This window comes from Natrix helvetica (assembly GCF_964273705.1).
Source record: "Natrix helvetica genome assembly, chromosome: 1".
In the NCBI taxonomy this organism is placed as follows: Eukaryota; Metazoa; Chordata; class Lepidosauria; order Squamata; family Natricidae; genus Natrix; species Natrix helvetica.
Genome location: NC_138548.1, coordinates 182002519 through 182023913, shown reverse-complemented (window position 1 = coordinate 182023913; position 21395 = coordinate 182002519). Strand labels below are relative to the sequence as shown.

Genomic DNA, 21395 nt, shown 5'->3' with positions numbered 1-21395 from the left:
AGATTTAAGTCCACAAATCAACCATTCCTGCCATGTTCTGGTGCTAGGCATGTCTCCTTGGAAGTAGGGAGACAGCGCGACATGAGTGTTGCAGACACCTGTTCCCAACACAGTATTTGGGCCAAGATAACAGAGATGGGAGATTGATTAATTGATTGTAGGGCCCTCACTTATATACAATGGAACATCATCAATTCTGCAGTATCTTTGGAAGCAAAATGTGAATTTATATTATAGTGTTTTAATACTCCATTGAACCTATTTTTAGCGTTGATTCCCTCAAAACAACATTTTATAAAAAGCAAGTATTAATTTGCATTATTTTTCGAGGTGATTCTCCATTGTTTGAAGGAATGAAATCTGATATTTCATGTCATATATTTTTGTTACAACAGATATTAAATCCATTTTGAGCCACTTTCCACACCCTAAAAGAAGTACATGAATAAATATATAAAATACAGTTATTAAAACAAGAATTAAAATTACTAAATTGTCAAAACTGTTCTTAGCCTTACGTAGGAAAGAGCCCAGAAACTCTTTCAAGTCAATCTTTTGCATGTCTTAAATAAATAATCATAACGCATATAGAAAGGACATTTGGATGGTTCCCACTACCTGATTTCAATAAAAAAAAACATTTAAAAATGTGGTTACCCTACCCTTTTTGGATATAACATTTCATTTTTTAAAATTATACATTATCTCCAAGAAATCAAAACGTTCTGTAGGCTCTGGTAAATAGCTGAGAAATTTCCAGCAAGAAGCTTTTTGAAGCTCATGTAAGAGAGCTTTATACAGAAAATATCCATTGTTTTCCTGGAACGGAGGTCTTTGAATTGGCCCACCTGAAATCTCTCTGAAATTTTAAACACATTTCAAAATATACACATATCAAATATACAATTGCAAAACCATTAATATAATGCCCTACAATATCTTTACATGCAGTCCCATATTTAAGTATAGCATCTACATGCTTTTACAGAAATGATTCAGTCTGCAACATTAATAATCCTTCAGTTTTTAAATTCTCACAACCCAACTTCACGTCAAAAACATTCAACACTTTGTGATTATCTTTGGTAATGCTAATGTTTTCTATTCCAACTTTCTCACACATCTTTTAACATATTTTGAAGTTCAGTCTTGTGTAACTTTTCTTTAGACTCTTCTCTCCAAACTATAAGATTGTGGGAAAAGTCAGTTCATCTTTCAGTAGAGCTCCTGGTGACTTCATAGATACATCCATATCACTTTCTTTGCAACAATACAGAAATAGCTTGCAGTTCCCTTATTCTGGCCTGTGCTTTCAACTTCCTTATCTACCTCACAACTCTGGAATTCCCACAAGCTCTTCCATCTATGTACCAAACAGTCCAGACTCTGCTTAAATTTAAGATTAACCTCAAATCTGTGCTTCTTGCCCACAATTATTTTACACTCAAGATTAGTAAAATATAAAAAATTTCCAGAACATTCTACATACAGTATGTCTCCTTAAATGTTAGTCCCATTAACTTCAATTGGTCTTATCCAAGGAAAAGATTGAAGCTTAGACTATAGAAACATTATGCATCTAAGCAGAATAAAAGATAATAGTCTTTGAAGAAATAATAATGAAAATGAATGAATTTTGTATCAGTGATAAAATCAACCCAAAATTAAGGATTAACTTCATATTTTCTTGTGTTTCCCTTGTAGTTCATCAACTTTTGAGCCGCAAAGGAACCAGGAGAAAGTTATAAATCCACCTCCATAAGCTGTATATGGTACACTGGAATATTCATGTACTCTGCTCTTAATAGGCATGCAATTTTTCTTACAACAGTGAACATAAAATCATAAAAATATATTATAACAAAAAGATGTTCTTTGCTTGGGGAATCATAACATTCTCGCTCAAAGACTTTGCAACCAAGGCTAAAATTGCATCATTTTCCCATTATACAATTGCCTCTATTTAACATCCAATTTGTTTAAAAAATAAGCCCTCAGTTAGGATTACAATTCACACTGTGCAAAATAAAACCTGGAGAAATAAAGAGAAGATATAAGTTATATTTGTAGAATCTCTTATTTACATTTCCCAGCATCGAAATAATTCTTACAGTTAAGAAATGTTATTATACCATAACTCTGCAGGTGAAGACTTCTTCCCATTACAAAGATGACTGCCATTAACAGCATAGTATGGTAGCTTTTTCATATAGACTGGCCCTTAAAGAACCAAGCAAAACTGCTAAGCTACCATCTAGCCCTATTTATGGCATCTCCCTCTCCCCGCTATTGCAAATGTAAAATCAGGAGAACTATTCCAATTTTGTGTGTGTATCGAGTACATTAATGTTTTAATGCTCAAATTTAATATTTAGCAGCAAAAAAATAGTTTTAGTGACCATTTAATGATGCTGAATGAGATACCCTGCAGGATGAAATTTCTGTGCTGAATCCCACAAAATTAAGAACTCATCTGTTGGTCCTCTTATTTTTTTCTCATTTATGTTCATATATTAACCATTCAACGTGCACGGCAACCTGTTCAAAAGATTTCAGAAAGCTGACTTCTGAGTAGAGCAACTTGCATTGACAGCCATCCACTTCCCCACTTAAATAGGTGAGTTTAAGTAAATTTCTCATTCAGTTTCCAAGAACTAAAAAGGTATTGGAATTTTTTTAAATAATTGTTTTGTTGATTTATATAGTTAAATAACTTAGAGACACATTAACCAAGATCCAGAAGACTCCTTTTGTTAAGGACTTAAAAACTAGATCTCTAATTCTTTTTTGGCATCACAGCAACTACCTCTAAAGTGGCCAAGGCCACTTTGAACACAAACTGTGAGTTCTATTATGCCAAAACAGCAGCAGGTTATATAAAGGGAGGGTACAGAATAATGTTATAATGGATAGCCACAAATTACTGATTGTGACATTCATGTACAGTAATTACAGGCAAATTTAGTGACTGTCAATACTTTACATTGCTGATAGTCATTAACCCCAGTTTTTTGGCTTTCTCATATGTCAGTTATGTCAACATGTCAACATTAACTTTCAAACACACACACATATACAGCCATACTATCTATCTATCTATCTATCTATCTATCTATCTATCTATCTATCTATCTATCTATCTATCTATCATCTATCTATCTATCTATCTATCTATCTATCTATCTATCTAATCTCGCAATGTGTTTAAAAAGGACTGAATTAGCTTATTGCTTCTACTTAGCACAAAAAACAATAGATGTTGTATACTAATATGCATATGTGCCTGTGGAAATTGTGCTGTAGTTGCAACATAACTGAGAACGTTGGGAGGTATGATTGGAAGATTAAACAAAAATGTATGAATCCCAAGAGATGATAGGAGCAGATATCACATGGAATCTTGAGTATTATATTCAGTTTCTCCAGATGAAATCTGACTGATCCGTTTGCTTGAACCCCACAATTTTCGGGAGAGTTGGCCAGCACGCATCTGTTTAAAGTAAGCCAGAGACACAAAAAGGAAGGGGAAAGTGGGATAAGGGGGATAAATTAAAGAAAAACTTCAGATGATTCTACAGAAGTGCAGACAGCAAAAGATAGAGCACATATACACAACACAATAGCAATTTATTTCTAAAATATTTCAATGTTTGGACAATCCTAGGGAAAACAAATAAAGGGCACAAAGTCGAATTCTCTCAAATACATTGTTAAAGGGTCACATTATCAAGTGACTTTAAAGAGGCATGTTTGAATGCCCTAAAAAGCTTTGTAGGCTGAAGAAAACATAATTTAGATATCAAGATTATGGTGCCTTCTGTCGTTATTTGGTTTTGAAATATAAACAGAAAAGAACCTCTAAAAAACAATCAATTCTGTTTAAGGTTGCAAATTGAACAACCTAATTAGGTAGTCTTCGAAATATGCTTTGGAGCAAACGGCAAATGAACACATAATCTTTACACCATAAAGAATGTTTGACAATGTTTGAAAAACAACAGCAAAAACAGGGAATGGAAGAAGAAAATTATTATGGTGGGAAACCTATACACATTTACATTAATCTTAATCAGTGCAAACAATTTAGTGTTAAATGATGCAATTTATAATGCAATAAATAAGTAAATAAATAAGAAAGACTCAAAACCTAGGTCAACAATCAAATGACCTGGCTGGATTGTGCAGTTAAAGGCATACTAGTTTTGTGGTGTAAACAACACACATCTTTTTGGCAAATAAATAATTTATCTAATCGAGATAATAGTGCAACATTTGACTGTGTCTGACTTTGAATGAAGTCAAAGCCTGACTTCAGCTTGACAACTTGAACTAAGAGAGTTGAATGGCTTTGATATCAATTATAACCTGGATATTCCAGAGATCTGAAAAGAGCTTAGACAATTCCCCCAATGTGACACTTGAGAGACAGCCTGCAAAGATTTTATATCGTCCTCAATAATTAATAAGCATCAGTCATTTCCTGGCTTCTTCTGAAGAGGTTAGTGCAGAGGTTTGCTTGAGTTAAGAAAATACTAGTGGGCATCTCTCCGAAATTAGGAGAATCATTTTTACAGACACCATAATGCAGTATCCCATCAGTTCAGAAAGCCCAGGATGTCACTGTAGAGCTTTGGTTCACTTGCTCTAGGAAATATTTTGGTGACATCCCTTTTGTGCAGTAGACTAAAGGACATGCCCAATAAACCTGCATAATTGTAGCTGGCATCCAAGTAGTTTGCATCCACTCCGAGGATAAGAAGGACTTCCCTTTGCATAAATCTAATTAGCAACAAAAAGATGGATCCTTAATGGCATTTTTTTAAAATGGAGTATGAATGCAGCTAAGCAAAGCCACAATGGTTCCAAAGTCGCCCACTGTTGTCTATTCAGTTCTCTTCTGGAAGCTAATGTCATTCATTGTTAACAGTAGTGACAGGTTAATGTTGAGAATTAAGCACTAAATGGCAGGTAGCATTAAGCACGTTGAGTCCAGTTAGAAAGCACTGTTAGCGCATTCAGGTTGTCAATAAAATCTGTATGTTAGTTCAGCACATCTCCTTTTCCCTATGGTTCCCCTCTACATTCTCTCTCTCTCTTTTTTTCCAAGCAGAGAAGGACGTGTTAAAGAATCTCTAAGAATGTCTTGGGAATTATTTCTTCCCCTTTGAAAGGTCAAATTTGCTTTGAAGTTTGCCCTGCCACAGAAGCGATTGCTTGCTCAGCCGGAAAGCAGAAATAAATGAGCTCCCCATTGTTCGGTAGATAAAGTTCTTGATGGTAGGTTTTACCTCTGCTGGCTTTCCGACGCCAATGATAATCAACTTGCCATCATCGAGGCCCACCAGAATGTGGCTGAATTCTTTGGTAACAGAGACACAGTGAATTGGCAGCCGCATGGCTAATGGGGAGGAGCTAAGGCTCAGGCTGAAATAAAGAAATAACAAACATCTATTATTTACAGCAGACCAAAAAGCCCTCGATGGGCAATTTACATTAAAAGATAGAAATTGCTGACATCTACCAGCAAGTCTTATGAAGCATTATGTACTGAGTCTCTGATTTGACATCTGTACTTAGGACATGGTCAGTAATGGGAAAGAGGACTGTACTGGTACTCCTCAAAGATTTCCTCAAAGGCATTGACTGGTTATGACAAGACTAACAATACCGCCATTTTTAACGCTTTTCTTCTGGGCCAGTTCAGTGCATCAAACTTACTAGTCAATTTCAGCATAGATGAAACGTCTATAATTTATTAGAATGAATTGATACAAAAAAGGATATCATTTTAAGATGCAAATCCAAACATAAGAGCAATTCCATTCTATAAACAACCAATCTCAAATTAAATTATAGCTCTAAGCATATCCACTACTCAAACAAAACTATAACTTGCTTCTGTTCCCAACTGACTGATACAAGGGAGTTCACTGAAAATCAAATTACTATTATTGAGTTGGATTCAGATTCATGCTAAGCCATTTGTGCAACATCATCCTGCTCTTGACTGCAATTGTATCTCTCCCCCCACCCAATTTCTCAGAATTCTCCCCCAAAATGATGTTTTGGTGTAGCATGTGTTTGTATGAACTACAGAAGGAAATTTGGAATGGAAAATTATCAACAATTAACCAGAAGCACCCAGCAGAACTAGAGAAGTAGCAACAGCAACTACCATATTATAACATGAAATAACTGATTCCTCAGCTTGCAACTATTCATTTACTGACCATTCAAAGTTACAACGGCACTGAAAAAAAGTGACTTATGACCATTTTTCACACTTGGGACCACCGAGAAGCATCCCTGAGGTCAGGTGATCAAAATTCGGATGCTTGGCAACTGGCATGTATTTATGACAGCTGCTGTGTCCCAGGATCATGTGTTCACCTTTTGTGGCCTTCTGACATATGAAGTCAATGGGGAAACCTGATTCACTTAACAAGTATGTTACTAACCTAGCCACAGCAGTGATTACTTAACAATTGTGGCAAGAAAGGTCGTAAGATGGAGCAAATCTCACTTAACAATTTTCTTGTTCAGGAACAGAAATTTTGGATTCAATTGTGGTTGTAAGTTGAGGACTACCTGTATTCATTAGGGCTCTGTCTAAATGTTTACAGTAGAAAGAGAAAAAGGAAAAAACAGTAGCGACCAGCAATAAAACACAAATCAGGAAGTTGGCTGAGATCCAGAAAGATTGTTTCCTGATATTCTGAAGCATGATTAGTAGTTATAGGAATCATAAAAGAGCTCAAATTCGTAAACAGCACATAACTAACCAGCAAGGAATTAATGTGCTGCTTAGTATTCAGCATATGAGATTCCTTCCATATAAATAATAGTAGTTGGTGGAGGAGGATCGTAGACTGTAAATTGAGAACGACTGATTGATCTTAGACTCCCAAGGACTGAAGTTGTCAACATTGCAAGTCATTGGAAAGAGCTTCTTTTCAAGCTTCCCCTTACCTGTAGACATCTCTTATGGAGAGAAATCCCTGTAGACTCCCTATTACAATATACTCTCCAGTCACACAAAGATCTGACACATCTTCTTTCAAGCTCTCAGAGCCCAAATACTTCCCATTCACGGAGTAGAGATGCAATGCGTTCTTATCCTGGGCAGAAAACCAAAGAAACAATAAAAGAGAGGGAAAAGCCTTAAGCAACAACGCTTCCCCCATAGAAATTTTAAATTCTGTAACAGTATTGTTTGCAGCACCATTATAAAAAGAAGATACCATGGTAAGTAATCTCTACATCAGTGATGGCGAACCTTTTTTGGCTCGCGTGCCACAAGTGGGGGGAGCACAGGGGGCTCGAGTGCGGGCGTGCCGCACCCATAATGCAACGCACGACCCCCCCAGTGCGCATGCACGCACAACGCGCGACCCCCCCCATTTTTACATGTTTTTTTTGCCCTCCCCAGGCTCCAGGGGCTTTATAGGAGCCTGGGGAGGGCGAAAAGAGCCTCCCCCGACCCCCCGGAGGCCCTCGGACGGTCCCTGAAGCCTTTGGAACGCTTAAAACCACCTTCCGAGCAAACCGGAAGTGACTTCCGGGTTGCTCGGAGGGTCGTTTTAAGCGCTCCGAAGGCATCAGGGAAGCCTCGGACGGTCCCTGAAACCTTCGGAACGCTTAAAACGACCCTCTGAGCAACCCGGAAGTCACTTCCGGTTTGCTCGGAGGGTGGTTTTAAGCGTTCCGAAGGCTTCAGGGACGGTCCCTGAAGCGTCCCGGGGGGGCGGGGGAGCCTCTTTTTGCCCTCCCCAGGCTCCTATAAAGCCTCTGGAGCCTGGGGAAGGCGAAAAATAGCTTTTAAAAAGGTGACCTCAGCTGGCCAGCGTGCACATGTGCACTGGCCAGCTGACAGGGCAGCGCCTCGCGTGCCCTAACAAATGGCTCCGCGTGCCACTTGTGGCACGCGTGCCATAGGTTCGCCATCACAGCTCTACATAATATTTGGGGTTGTGAATTCACCTAATATTTACATATAGAGGTGTGGGAGCCTGATTAGGAACCTGTCTAGGTTAGTAAATGCATGATTTTATATCAAATTCTGTAGATATGGTATAAGGTAGGGATTGTTAACCTTTCAGATCCTATGGAAATTAAAATTTTGTATATGAGAATACAAAATCTTACAATATGTGACTGTGAAATTCTACCCATTTTTTAAATAAGGGAGTATGACTGTGTTGTAGTCTGCAGAGGACATGCAAATAAAAGGTTGCCAACAGTTGCAGAGAAGTGAATGTTGCAGAATATCAGTTGCAGAACTAATTATATTCAAGAAAGAGTAGATATGCAAGGCTAAAATCTATCACCAAGACTCTACAACTTGGCAACTGGGCTCCACCTCTAAATTCTCAAATGGTATCTGGACATTTGGGAAAATAGAAAGCCACAATTTCTCCAACACTGCTAAGGATGCATCTCCAGAAGTAAAATGACAACCACACAACTCAAAATTGTCTTTTTCCAATTAAATTATAAATACATGATGGCATTTGGTCTTGAACTTTATCCTAGAACCAATTTTGCAAAAGATCATTGCTAAAAAGGGAATTAAATAACAACAACAATAGACCGTACTTGGTTGATACCTAGAACACTGGCAGCAACCCGTATCAATCATTAGCACCAAACAATGGTATTTGTGACACATCTTTAAATGTTCAGTTCACTGAGTTTCATGTTTAATGAATAAAAGAAATAATAAAAATAAAAATATTACTCTCCAGGCTGGTAGACCGGAGGACTCTTTTTATTATTCCATATCAACTATAGCCATATTGAAACACTATAGGCAACATTTAGTCAGCCAAAAAAGGTAATTATGTTACATAATATTGAGTTTAAGCCAACAAGGATACTAAATTCTTGGACAGAGAGAGTGAAATGCCTAGGATTTGCTTGGGAAAAAGAGCTATAGAAGCTTCCCTCCAGCAGCCACACAATTCTGGATACAGCTTTGGCCGCTTCAGTGAATCTTAGACCAAAGTTACTTTTGTCATTTCTCTGTGTTGCAAAGCCTTGCGTCCAAAGAAATTGCACAACCTTACACTACAGAGGCAGGAGACACAGTCAAGAATGAATTCCAATACTTTGCCCATACTAATTCATGTACAGGCAAAAGTTGCTGCATTTTGATTAAGTCAAGTCTATGTAACTGAATTCACACATTTAAAAGGGCTTTCCCATATGCTCTATTTGCCTATTTTTCTGGACAACAAAACATGAATATATGGTTTATGCAAACATAAATATACACCCATGGGCCCAGATTACAGATATATATTTGTATGCATCTAGACATACAATTATATCAGTAGTGAAATTCAATTTTTTTACTACCAATTTTGTGGGCGTGGTTTGGTGGGCGTGGCAGGGGAAGGGCTAGCCAGAGGTGGCATTTGCCGGTTCTCCGAACTACTCAAAATTTCCGCTACTGGTTCTCTGAACTACTCAAAATATCCACTACCAGTTCTCCAGAACCTGCTGGATTTCACCTCTGAATTATATGTACCATTCCATGGTGTGATGGAGGGAGGGACTAGCCTTGAGAATGCTGAATGACAATAAGAAATTCCCATTACTATTCCAATCACGCAGTTAATTTATCCCCACCTCTAGAAACAGAACCAATGCAGCCCCTTTGCATACTGCTGTCTCAATACCTTGAGAGTTGTCTTTCCTTCAATGCTGGTATGAACGACTAAGTGTCCTTCCCAAGACAGAGCCAGATTAGGAACAGTGATCGGGAGAGAACTCTCACAGGGTGGCCTCAGAGTCCTCATATGTTGCCCCTTCTGAATTGTGTGGACAATCACAGTTCCATCCTATTAAAACCAAACAAAGATATCTCAAAACTGGAAGAATGTGAGAACCAATTCATGGTGTAGCAACACTAGCCTCTGTGCTTTTAATATAATGGTCAGCATGCCCAGAACGACACACAAAAATGATCCATCCAGGCAGAGGTTTTTCAACGGATTATCCTATCTAAGCAATGTTTTATGAGGCAAATAAGACTTTTAACAGCAAGCATTTATAATGGCACTTTATATTAATGACTTTTAAATAATGCAGTTCTTCTCAGCCTCAAATGATCATTGTGCATCCACACTGTAGTTTTAAAAACATCCTATATATTTTGTTGAATGCATTCCATTCTTTCTGCAGAAGACAGGAAGGAAGGATGTTTTGGAAATACATTTAAAAATAGAAGAGCTAACTCCAAAATAGTTTTGTGTTGAACATTTGCCATCAAACTATCATGCATGTATTTGCCTGGAAGCAGATGTTCAAAAAGGGGGGAAAAGCGGGCCTAGCTTTGCAGTCATCATTTACCACAAGGTAACAACTTAGAAATGTAAATGGCCTGGGAAGAATGAATTGCATATTCAAAGTTCACTTGAGACTGATGAAGTACTTTAAGCTGGGGAAGCAGTTTTCCTTACTTTGAATGAATACAATACAATACAATAGTAGAGTTGGAAGGGACCTTGGAGGTCTTCTAGTCCAACCCCCTGCCTAAGCAGGAAACCCTATACCGTTCCAGACAAATGGCTATCCAACATCTTCTTAAAGACTTCCAGTGTTGGGGCATTCACAACTTCTGGAGGCAAGCTGTTCCACTGATTAATTGTTCTAACTGTCAGGAAGTTTCTCCTCAGTTCTAAGTTGCTTCTCTCCTTGATTAGTTTCCATCCATTGCTTCTTGTTCTACCCTCAGGTGCCTTGGAGAATAGCTTGACTCCCTCTTCTTTGTGGCAACCCCTGAGATATTGGAATAATGCTATCATGTCTCCCCTAGTCCTTCTTTCCCTTAAGCTAAACATAGCCAGTTCCTGCAACCGTTCTTCATATTTTTTAGTCTCCAGTCCCCTAATCATTTTTGTTGCTCTTCTCTGCACTCTTTCTAGAATCTGAATACTTAGGAAACAACAAGCAAGCATACCCTGGCACCTGACACTGCCATGTCCAGTTCTGTACTGATGCCAACTGAAGACACTTCACTGGTATGTCCATAGAGAATCTGCAAAGGTTTAGGAACCAGTCCTATTGGCACTCCACCCTGCAATTAAATATTGGAAAGAAGAACAGTTATATGAAAAGACAAGATATTTTCAAAGCAGTACATTTGCCCAAAACCTGACATTATTTTGTTGCAAATAAAAGCATAATACTTCTTAATATATTAAAAATTCTTATTATAGGCTAAGGAAGAGACTAAACAATTTCTGCAGCCAAGAGGAAAGGCCTAGCTACCTCTTCCTGCTCACTACCATCATGATTGTCATTAGCCTACTAGTTAGACCCACTTAACTTTGCTTCAAAAACCTGGCTCCAGTTTATTACGATAGCTGTAAGTTTAGAAAGTCACCAAAGGTAAAATAAAATGCAGCTAACAAAGGTAAGGTAAATGTATAAAGGTTGATTTATTTCATCCAAGGTAAGATAAAATACAGCTCATAGTTGCCAATAAAATGGCAGCTAGTAGGTGCTGAGCTGCCATTTTATTGACCACGGTGAAAACAAAACTGGATCTTCTGAAACCACTATCAAAATAAGTAAACAAAACAAATAAAAAGGAGGAAAACATATCAATTCAATTTATTCTTAGGAGTCACAAGCAAAACGTTAGCTCAAAAAATCAGAAAATCTCAGGATATATAAAAGAATAAAAAAGGAATTCTTTCCTCACTTGTGCCTCAGAACTAACTGATACAGCAATAGTTTTACATTTACATTTACACTAAAGAAAGGACTAAACAGTGAACAAAGGCCTGGGGCCTTTAAATGCACATTATTATTATTTTCCAAGGAGTTACAAGAACAATCAGTACAAGAACAACCTTTTTATAAATTTATTTTTATTGATTTATTTAAAAAGGCTTGCATGGCTACCCATCACAATTCCCACACAGCACAAAGTCATAATGAAACCAGACCAAACCAACTGGCCCAAAACAAATCCTCTCCAATCCATTAGCAATGCAAACGCCATCGCTGGACTCCAGTCTTACCTCACCTCACCCCAGTGTTTTTGGCATGCTCATGTAAGTTTCCGTGCACCAATACGTCCTCTATCAGATATGCTAGAACAGCGATGGCGAACCTTTTTTGGCTCGCATGCCACAAGTGGGGGGAGCACAGGGAGGTCGTGTGCGGGCGTGCCGCACGCATAATGCAATGCGCGACTCCAAGTGTGCATGTGCGCACAACGCGCGACCCCCCATATTTACATGCTTTTTTCGCCCTCCCCAGGCTCCAGAGGCTTTATAGGAGCCTGGGGAGGGCGAAAAGAGCCTCCCCCACCCCCCCGGAGGCCCTCCGGAGGCTTCAGGGACTGTCCGGAGGCTTCCCTGAAGCCTTCGGAACGCTTAAAACCATCCTCCGAGCAACCCGGAAGGGTGGTTTTAAGCGTTCTGAAGGCTTCAGGAAAGCCTCCGGACGGTCCCTGAAGCCTTCGGAGGGCCTCCGGAGTGGCAGGGGAGGCTCTTTTCGCCCTCCCCAGTCTCCTATAAAGCCTCTGGAGCCTGGGGAAGGCAAAAAATAGCTTTAAAAAAGGTGAACTCAGCTGGCCAGCATGCGCGCTGGCCAGCTGACAGGGCAGCGCCTCGCGTGCCCTGACAAATGGCTCTGCGTGCCACTTGTGGCACGCGTGCCATAGGTTCGCCATCACTGTGCTAGAATGTATCCCTCGTGGCTCTGTAAGCCCTATACAAATTCCTAACTGTGTGAGACTCAAGCAACCCTTCTATATTTTATAAAATTTGAATGAATGTATTGTACCTCACATTCTGATCTTTCTGTCCCATCTGTAAATTAATGCAATCAGAAAACATGGCAGCATCCCACAGCACAAACAGCTTGCAGAGTTCCACAAAAGCCAACTCACCTGCTGAACTATTTGCCACACCATACAAGTGGTGTCCCTTGAGCCAGAAATTAAATGGATCCCGCAAAAATCCATGGCTAAGCACGTCACAATGTCTATAAACATAAACAGAGGAAGACTCAATTCGTAGAAATTGAAATAACCAGATAAAAAAGTGACCGTTTAAACACAGATGTGCTGGCTTTGCCCAAAATGAAACAACTATTCTACATTGCAAAATTAATGTAAATTCATGACCATTAGATTTTAAAGAATATGAATGAGCAAACATTGTATGTATCGTGTGGAACACTTAATTATATTAATAAGAATTCCTAAAGAGAATATTTCTGCCCCCGGAAAAAAGAGGCATTAAACATAAACGATTGTGTAAAAATACTTTTTTCTCCATCAGGTATCATTCAAGAGCCAACTCTCATAAGATACGGATGTGGGGCCAGTAAAGGCTCACCAGAGCCCTTCGTGCACATTTACTTACCTTCTTTCAAGCTAAATCCTATTCATTTCTATGGGGTTTGTCAGGAAGGAGACATTTTAAATGGATCAAATCTAGCATGATTCATGCTATTCCAAAAGGTACTAGTCTGTGGTAGCAAAAAACAAAGGAGGAGCCTTGTTTTCCCCAAGCTAGGGAAGAATAAAAAAGAGAAATTCTGGTGTCGGAGGAAGAATATCTCATGAGATTAATTGGTGATCCACTGTCTTTTTAGCCCATCTGTAGAGTTCGCAAAAGTTCTAATGGATCGTTGTGGACAGATAGTGGAATGGAAGAGGCTTCTGAGCCAATGCAATCTAATACTTAGACTACACTTTAGACTAGGCCTAGAGTGATACTACTTTAAAACTTCACTTGGTTCTTGAAAATCAAAAGCAGGCTTTGGTTCAATCATTGTTCTCAACCTCATGGGGATAAAATGAGAAAACAAGCTACAATTAACATCTTGAAAATCAGGAAGGTAACCTATTTCCTTCTTACTAAAAATAATGCTAATCAGCCCAGCAGTAATATAAATATTGTTATCTACAATACGTTTATCATTTCCTGAGATGTGATAAGCAGTAACATCCACCCAATGGTCTCTATATTATACAGACTCAGAACATGGTGAATTTTCTTTATGTATCACAATGGAAGAATACAGTGCATTTGTATCTATTCTCTGTATTCAGAATTAAGACAGAAGAACCAACAAGAAGGCTCCACTCCTGTTTGTAGTTTAAGCATTTATTTATTTTTTGATACATTAGTAGATCCAAGTAATGTGTTGCTGCATCTTTTGTATTTCTAGGGCTTCCTTCTGCTGTAAAGTCAGGACCTCTTTACTTCTGGGCAGACAACACAATTGCTATAAACATCAGTGTTTCCATGGATATCTTGCCTGGCAGTCTCCTTACTTTAATTACATAAATGAACGGGATGTGGGAGTTCTGCAAAGCAAAGCACAGACGCCTTCTGTATGCTCATGAACATTTCTCAATTGTTAAACATTTTTGCATATAGTTAGTAGATGGTTGCAGCCCCATGCTTTGTTTTGGAGGATGTTATTCAAATAGAATCAGTGACGTGCTGTGAGGTTAATGGCTGGTGAGGCTGGTGACGTCATCAGGAAGGCGGGGAATGGGACCACGTGTGCTGGAGGCACACATTTCTGCCTCCGCCCTCCGCAGCTCCCGGGCGCGCATGGACGGAGGTAGGCAGAATGGCGCCGAGCCGATCTGGCGGGAAAGCGACTGAGGATCGGGCTGCCTCGCTCGCTCTTTCATCTGCCCGGATCGCCTCGGTGTCGCTGTGGCTACCTCCGTCCCTGCGCAGAAATGTCAGCGTTTCCGGATGACGTCATCCGGGAGCGCCGACAACATCAGCACGGACAGAGGTAGCCACAGCGACACCGAGGCGATCCGGGCGGATGAAAGAGCGAGCGAGGCAGCCCAATCCTCAGTCGCTCGCCTGCCCGATCGCCTCGGCGCCATTCTGCCTACCTCCGTCCATGCGCGCCCGGTAGCTGCGGAGGGCGGAGGCAGAAATGTCGGCGTTTCCGGATGACGAAGGCACAAAAGCGACTGTCGACTGTCAAATTATATACTATTATTTCATGAAGAGAGGTGAGGCTCTGCCTCCCTTGCCTCCCCTGACCGCACGTCACTGAATAGAATATAATAACAGGTGCTTCAAAGTCCGAGTCTGAGTTTTCCCTTTCTTTCCTCTTATAGCCCAATGAGTTAGAGTCCAGCCAGGCTCAACTTCTGTTTCAGCTTTCACTGTTTCCCAAACTTAATGCAGGCTTGTGTTTTCCAAATAATTTCTACATAGTTCATCTCTGTGGGTCTCTACAATAAGAGCCGAGTGGCACAGCCGAGGTGGCAAGGTGGCCGAGGTTAGAGTGCAGTGCTGCTGGTTACTTCAGCTGACTGCTAGCTGCAGTTCAGCAGTTTGAGTCTCCCAGGCTCAAGGTTGACTCAGCCTTCCATCCTTCCGAGATGGATAAGATGAGGACCCAAATTGTTGGGGGCAAAATGCTGACTCTGTAAACCATTTAGAGAGGGCTGCAAAGCACTGTGAAGATGGTATATAAGTCTAAGTGCTAGGTGCTAGTGCTACAGTTTGCTTGCCCAGTAAACAGGAACTTTGTGACTAGCCTGCTCCCTGGAGCAGAAATTTATAAGCAACCTCACCTATTTTGTGGCAGCCATTTTGTGAGAGCATCTCAACATTCTAATCCTCTCTAAACAAACAAACAAACAAACAAACAAATCCCCAATCCCTTACCCATGTGCCGAATATGCTGCGCCATCACTTTTCCCTTGGTGAGAGATGTCACACGAATGCTATTGTCCCAATGCCCTCCACTAAAAAGCAATTTTGCATCATGGGACATCACAAACAACTTTGAAGTAATTTCCAATCCTGGTGCAAAAGGACCACTGATGTTTCGTTGTGTTCTGGAAACAAATACTTAAATTAGATGTACATTTTTCATTTATTAAAGTATATTGTTGTCCAAAATCATGAAACAAATTTCAGTACAAATAAAAGTGCAATATAATTACTTAATAATATTAAATCTACTTGCAACTATATAAACATTTTACCAAAGTGAGAATAAAGCCCAAGTTTCAACTTCCAGCATAACAAATTCTGTTTTCTTCCAGTTAGAATGGGAGAAGGGAGAGGGCAACAGAGAGATCAGGTACATCTCAGTTTGTCCTGCTCATTCGTAAAATGACTGATTGGGGTATACTGTTATAGCCAAACTCCCAATTCTTATCAGTAACTGTGCAAGTTTCTCAGATCTGAACTGCGGACTTCAGATTTTATCATCCATTCTCTTGATCTTGCATTACAGGAGTCTCCAGGCTCATATCTGAGCTTTGTTCAATCAGGATGTACCTATCCTTGGGGAAAATGTCTAGAGGACAGTATAAAGCTGATTAAATAGCAAAGAGGACATGAATTCAATGAACCAGTTTATTAAGCCAAAATTGACCATGAGCCCATGGACTCCTTCATCAACATTCTCATCCTTCCTGATTTCTTCAGATAATTTCCCATAGCATCCAGCTCTGAGTAGAAGCTTTCATCACCTACCCAGAAGCCTATCTTGCAGTTCAAAATAGACAATATACACACTGAATGTATGTATGCATACATACAAACTTCTGCCTGTATGCATATAACTTGATTCAGATAAACTTATTTGTACCTTGCTCTGGATAAATAGATTAAAGACATACAAAGAGCTATGAAAATATTATTTATCTCTATGCATATCCCCAATGAAAGATCACATCAATATTTATAAGGTGGGCTCTAGTTTGTAAAACACATGCCAAAATATGTCCAAGAAAATTATGGTTTTTTACTCACTTGGGATTTGTCACTGTTTGATCCTTAAGGAAAGTGAAATAATTGGAAATATTTCGGTCATAAGGTAGCCATCCATGAGTCCCAATAATGAAGTTGAGATTCACTGTTACCTTCAGAAAAGAATGTTTAATTTAAAAAAAAATGAAATATAAACTCATTAACATCAAATATAAATACAATTTGTCTTTTCTGACTGCTCTTTTGTGAATCTTTGAATTATAGTTCTGAAAGTAGAGATCTATTGATTTTTATATATTTATTGTATTAAGATACTACATCTACTCATGAAACATTAAACACAATAATCGCACAAATCATGATCAAAGATACCTCAACACACGTTGTAATACCCTTAAACTTTCCACCTTTGGATGGAAACAAGTGAAATATTAATAACAAATTAACAACAAGCAATAGGTTAACAATTACCATATTTTTCACACTATGAGACGCTCTGAACCATAAGATGCGCCTGGCTTTTGCGGAGGAAAACAAAAAAAATCTGCCTCTGCCTCCCAGAAATTTGCCTCCTTGCAGCAAACAACCTGATCAGCTTCAGCACAGCCAGATGTAGCAGGAGCAGCTGATTAGCAGTTGGATCAGCCTCCCAGAATACCACTGATCAGCTGTTCCAGGCTGTGGGGATCATCAACATCACCGCCCATTAGTGGCGGAGCCTATCACTATTGGCAGCAGCGCCCATCGCCATCTCCACATGGCTCATTTTTTGGCCTTCGCATGTCCTATTTTCAGCCTGTTCAAGGTGGCAGGTATTGCTGCTTCAGCCGCCCATCACCACATCCACGTGCCCCATTTTTGGCCTCCATGTGCCCCATTTTTGGCCTCCCTGAATCCTGATCCCCACCGCCTAGAACAGGGCTTCGGCAACATCTGCTCTATAAGACGCACAAACATTTCCACCCATTTGGGGGGGAAGGAGAGAGAAGTGCATCTTATAGTCCAAAAATACAGTAATAACAAGCCATTTTGATAATTTCATATCAGACCTTCTTCCAGCATTTTTTGCAAATGTTACTCACCAAAAGTTCTGGACTTCCCTGTGACATGAAAGACCGGTATTGGTTCCTGGGAACAACAGCCTTAACGATGGGGATTCCATCACTGATTCCCTAAGGGGAAAACAGATGCTAGTTGGTGATGGTAAGTAAGGCAAATTAATCTGATGTGATATATGCTAGCATGTAGGTGATATTCAAACTTATAGCCAATGGTGATGCTAATATTAAAGGGAATTTCAAAAATACGTGTTTCTAATTCTGAAATGTAATAGCAGAAGGAACTCCTGGATCTGAATCACTTGCCCAGTTTTTGCTGGAATGGGCGGAAACAGAATCAGGCTGAAGACTTGAAAGTTCATTGTGTCAGCTAGTTAGAACCGCCACTTAAATAAGAAAAAAAAATGTGGAACTATTTATATAATTATTGCTTCTTCATTGCTAGCTTTTCTTTTTCTCAATTGCCATATTAATCATGGTCAAAATTATCCTACAGTATTTGTATAATCCTTTATTTCAAATGTGTGAAATAAAGCATGTACAGAAATAAAGTATAAATGGGAGGGTTAAAAAGTCAGAGTATCTCTAAAGAAATGACGACCAGGAGATGAAACATTTTTCTAATTACATTAGAAAAAAAATGTTTTTATAATTACACTGAATGTTCATCTATACCAGTGTTTTTCAATCTTAGCAACTTGAAGATGTCTGGACTTCAACACCCAGAATTCCCCAGCCAGCGAATGCTGGGAGTTGAAGTCCGGACATCTTCAAGTTGCCAAGATTGAGAAACACTGATCTATACCATAGAATTTTTTCTGCATCTATGCAACTATGTTTATTATCTTCTGAAACCTACACATCTAAATCAGTATGAAAGTACCCCTTGGCTGTGGCTATACTGCAAACTCAGTACAGTATCTTATTCTCAAATTATTGTAATTCATATTTGACTGTTGTACAGCACAACTAGTCATCTTAGTTTATTAGTAACAAAGACAAACCATTGGAATGCTCAGAAACAGGCTTAGAACTAATGAGAACGGCAATAATAATTCCCAAAGTACCAACAATCTTGGCTTCAATGGAAATAGACCAGCATTGAAGTGAATGAGCATCTTCTAGAGAACAAGTTGCAACAAGGGCCATATAAGATTGTAGAGATGTTAATTTCAACCATACTCAGAAACGCGATCTTGGACCTTTTATGATCTGCTGGGAAAATGTAATCCTCCTAACCAGTGACGTGCGGTGAGGTTTATGACTGGTGAGGCACTGACACAGTGCTGAGTTTCAAATATTTTTAGACTTGTGGACTTCAACTCCCAGAATTCCACAGCCAGGCATGCTCAGTTCCAATTTAAAGCGACAGCATTTGTTTTTCTCCTTTGCTCCTTCTTTCTTTTTCTTTTTCTTCTCCTTCCCCTCCTTCCTCCCTCTCTCCCTTCCTCCCCCTCTCTCAAACACACACACACACACACAGAAGTTGGATTGGACTATCTCTCCTACCCCTTCCCTCTCTCACTCACTCTCAAACAAACCCCCCCACACACAAAAGTTGGATTGGATATCTTTTCCAGTGGCTTGAAAGCAGCTCCTCTGCCATCCCCCCCCCCATTCCCCTGCTGCCTTTCCCAAACACCTCCACCATTGCAAATGCAGCCTGCTGTCTGGGTGGGAAATCCCTGGAACACAATAAAGCCCACCCACCACCTCCTGCTGGCAGGCTGGGGTGAGAGGAGAGGCAGAGAAGCCGGAGGGGAGCCGAGCCAAGCCTTCCAAAAGAAAGAGGCTGGGGGGAAGTGTGTGTACTACAGCATGGCTCTTTGCCTGGCTTCCTGCCTCCTCCTGTGGTCTCCTCAGTGCTCGCTTGTGCTCTCCCTCCCCAAGTGTAGTTTGATTGCAGGTGGAGCCACGTTGCCTTTTCAAACTTGTAATCAGTGAAGCTGGGCTAGATTTTTATATAGTTTTATCCAGCTGTGTGTGTGAGAGAGAGAAATAAATGGGGGCCTGGGGAGGAAGTCACTACACTTGGGGAGGGAGAGCAGAGTCATCCACGGTGAGGCAGCAACTAGCTCAGCTTTTTCCTTTTACTTTTTTTTTTCATGATGAGAGTGGGGAGGCTGTGCCTCACTTGCCTCACCTGACTGCACGTCACTGCTCCTAACCAATCGTTGTTAAATGGCTACAAAAGTGTACTGGAGTCCTCATGCGATTATGGCTTGTACTATGACTGACAAAAAAACTTTCCATCATCACAAAAACATGTTTTAAAATATTAAGAATATTTCCTTGTGGCTGAACACTTTTGCCCTCATCCACATAATATACCTACAGTAGTGTTTAAAAAGAAACAAAAGAGAGCCATTCAGAGTATCAGGTTTTGTTACCATGGCACAGTGGTAAGAATTCATTATTGCAGGCTAATTCTGCTGGCTGTCAGGAGTAAGATTCTCATCAGCTTAAGGTTGACTCAGCCTTCTATCCTTCCAAGGTTGGTAAAATGAGGATCCAGATTGTTGGGGGCAACTCTGTAAACTGCTTAGAGAGGGCTGTAAAGAACTATCTTGCTTTGCATGTAATGAGTCTATCTCATATATTAGTTTCACCTTTTAAGCTGCATTACTGAAATAAATGAACTTTTGCATGATATTCTAATTTTTCGAGTTTTACTTGCAAGTCTAAGTGCTATTGCTTTTGCTATATTACTATCCTCTGAGTGCTTTTGTCTTCTCTGCTTTGCTCTGTTTAGAGAGATTTAAACAATATTAATGACTGATAGGTTTTTTGCATTTGCAGAAACTAAAAAAACTGAATAGATCTGTTTCTACCATCATTGTAAAAAATGTGTAATGCACAGTCTTCTGTCTTCATAGGCATCAAGCTTTTTGGACCTTGAATCCATTTTTATTTCACCCAATCATGTGGGAATTTATTATTTTTATTTTGAAACACCCCAGAGGCTGTTTTTTAAAATATTAAATATGAATAACGTGAAACATTATCAGCTGCAACCTGATAACAAATATCTTTACCTCGATGAAGAAGGATTTTAGTTCAGGGAGATGCTGGAACAGATTGAGGGTGGAATTTTCATTTTTGGTCTGCTTCTGCAGCACTTCCTCCACAGATAATCTTGCTGGATGGGGCTCCTAGAATTAGTCCAGAGAAGTGGGAACCACAATTACACAATGATTCTTCAACAAATTATTGAAATAAGAGGAATAAAGATCATGTGATTTGGCACAGTATGTGACTGTGAGGTATAACAGGGGGGCTGTGGCAAGGCCTGAGGAGAAGCCTCTGAAGCATGAGAACCATGATACACGGTCAAGGACAGGCTATTCATTTGGAGATGGTACCTGGGATTCTTAGCGTTTCCAAAGGATTTACCTTCAATAATTGGCAAGGTGTTTGTCCGAAGTTGTTAATCATCCCTTCTAAGGCTTTTCTTTCTTTCTCATCAGTTAAGGCATCCAGGTCTACAGCTCCTGCAATGATAGTTAAATGGCAAACAAAATAATGAAAATAATATACCTTTCTGTACATGGTTTCACAAGTATATATTACTTAATATTTCTTAACCTGAAGTTATTATGGGGAGTTG

General features: G+C 39.7%; 1 protein-coding gene across 5 annotated transcripts in view; it reads right to left on the bottom strand.

Annotated features, from left to right (window-relative positions):
- Positions 1 to 270: 270 nt before the first annotated feature.
- NBEAL1 (neurobeachin like 1) overlaps positions 271 to 21395 on the bottom strand; it is a 98585-nt gene continuing 77460 nt past the window's right edge. For 3 of the 5 annotated variants that reach the window (XM_081938652.1, XM_081938655.1, XM_081938653.1), the window contains 10 exons: positions 21182 to 21279; positions 20824 to 20940; positions 17813 to 17902; positions 16773 to 16882; positions 15675 to 15847; positions 12908 to 13002; positions 10964 to 11080; positions 9681 to 9842; positions 6970 to 7118; positions 3520 to 5424 (listed from right to left, as the gene is read on the bottom strand). In XM_081938652.1, coding sequence (XP_081794778.1) covers positions 5151 to 5424; positions 6970 to 7118; positions 9681 to 9842; positions 10964 to 11080; positions 12908 to 13002; positions 15675 to 15847; positions 16773 to 16882; positions 17813 to 17902; positions 20824 to 20940; positions 21182 to 21279 — 1385 coding nt within the window. In that variant the 3' untranslated portion in view covers positions 3520 to 5150. Of the gene's footprint in view, positions 3491 to 3519; positions 5425 to 6969; positions 7119 to 9680; positions 9843 to 10963; positions 11081 to 12907; positions 13003 to 15674; positions 15848 to 16772; positions 16883 to 17812; positions 17903 to 20823; positions 20941 to 21181; positions 21280 to 21395 lie in introns of those variants that run through there. The other 2 variants (XM_081938654.1, XM_081938656.1) reach the window with 1 other exon arrangement.